Source organism: Impatiens glandulifera, chromosome 7 (genome assembly GCF_907164915.1).
Source record: "Impatiens glandulifera chromosome 7, dImpGla2.1, whole genome shotgun sequence".
Lineage (NCBI taxonomy): Eukaryota > Viridiplantae > Streptophyta > Magnoliopsida > Ericales > Balsaminaceae > Impatiens > Impatiens glandulifera.
The window spans coordinates 37,509,044-37,510,581 of NC_061868.1; the positions used below are offsets into that span (position 1 = coordinate 37,509,044).

Sequence of the window (1,538 nt, forward strand, 5' to 3'; positions counted from 1 at the left end):
AATATCCGTCGGAGTTAGTGGAGACTGAGCCATGTATGCTTATGGACGCGGGCCACAAAGACCCGACTGTTGTTGTGGTGTCGACGGACGAGGGCTGGAAGGAGGTCTCTTCCATTGAGCAGTTGGATACGGGAATGGAGGAGAAGCCCATGGCCAATGTCAAGGCAATGATGGTGGTCCTAAATGACCAGCCCATTGTTGCGGCCAGGGAGAAGGAGTCTGAGTTTGGACTTGGTACTGGGACTGCCCTGATCGACCCCCATTACGAGAGCCCTTCTTCTTTGCTTTCTGCCGAGATCCAGAAGATAATATACGTTGTGACCCATTCGTCCTAAACGTGTCAGAGAAAAAAGCTACACCCGACATCAGTGCTTAACTAGAGACCACCCGCTTCGCCAAGCCAGATTCCTCTAAAATCAACATGGAACGCGCTTGGTAGAACTGAGGCAAAGGATAACTCTACTAGAGTAACGTTACCACCCCGTTGTACGCCTCCGCAAGGCCCGCGACCAACTGCAATACGAGGCGGTCGTTCGAGACTGGGCTACCGACGCACTTTAACTGATCGGCCAGGACTTTGAGACGTTGACAATAAGCCGAGACCCCAGGAAAATCTATCATGATAGTGGTGGAAAACTTTTGCTTGAGGGAAACCACACGAGAATGACGGTTATCTTGAAAAATCCCATGTAGCCATGTCCAGGCTTGCTCGGCTGTAGAGTCTGGTTCCAAGATCGTATGAAGAAGATCCTGTGAGATTGTGGTATAGATCCACTGAAAGACAGTAGCATCGAGAGTTAGCCGTATATCTTTCTCTTCATCCGTCGATGGCGGCGGTAGAACAGGGATCGATGGGATGATGTGATGAAGGACCCGATGAGAACAAACATAGATCTTGAACAACTCCACCTCATTCGTGTATTGAACGTTTTCCAACTCAAGAACAATAGAGACATGATTCTTGATGTTGGAAACGGCAAGGGCTGTGTGAAATCCTTGTTTGTTACTCGTCATCGGAAAAGAAAAGTGATTGAAAAGAAGATGAACGTAAAAGAGTAAATGGACCGTTAGGCTAGGGCGCAACGGAAGAAAAAAAACCTAAGGTCTGATACCATGAAAGAATACAATACGTTGTGATTCTCATTCCAAAGATGTAAAATATATATACAAGATTATTAAGATCCACTCAATTAGGAATCTCAATATATTAAATTGATTATATATTTTATTGAGATCCATTAATTGATTATATATTATTTACTGTGATCTCCAACATATTAAATATATTACATTTATTAATAATGATAATTTGTATGAAATAATTAATGAGAAAAAAAAAAGTATGTTATTGATAAATTATAATTTAAGAAACTCAATCTAAACAAGCCACTAGACTAGACTCTAGAGTAGACCCAAATCTTATAAAAAGGAATTAGGCATAAGACCAATTGATTCCTCCACATTCATATTAGTATTAATGATAATTTCCTTTTCAGCATATACCGATAGTTAACGTTCTCTTGGATGACACCCTACCC

General features: G+C 41.9%; 1 protein-coding gene across 1 annotated transcript; it reads right to left on the reverse strand.

The window, feature by feature from the left end:
* Positions 1–462: 462 nt before the first annotated feature.
* Positions 463–1,014, reverse strand: LOC124909829. Its single transcript, XM_047450463.1, has one exon. It carries the CDS (start codon positions 1,012–1,014, stop codon positions 463–465), a length of 552 nt encoding a protein of 183 aa, XP_047306419.1.
* Between the last annotated feature and the right edge of the window lie 524 nt (positions 1,015–1,538).

Bases quoted from the DNA above. Each gene is read 5' to 3' on its own strand.
- LOC124909829 (XM_047450463.1), bottom strand. From the start codon at position 1,014: ATGACGAGTAACAAACAAGGATTTCACACAGCCCTTGCCGTTTCCAAC.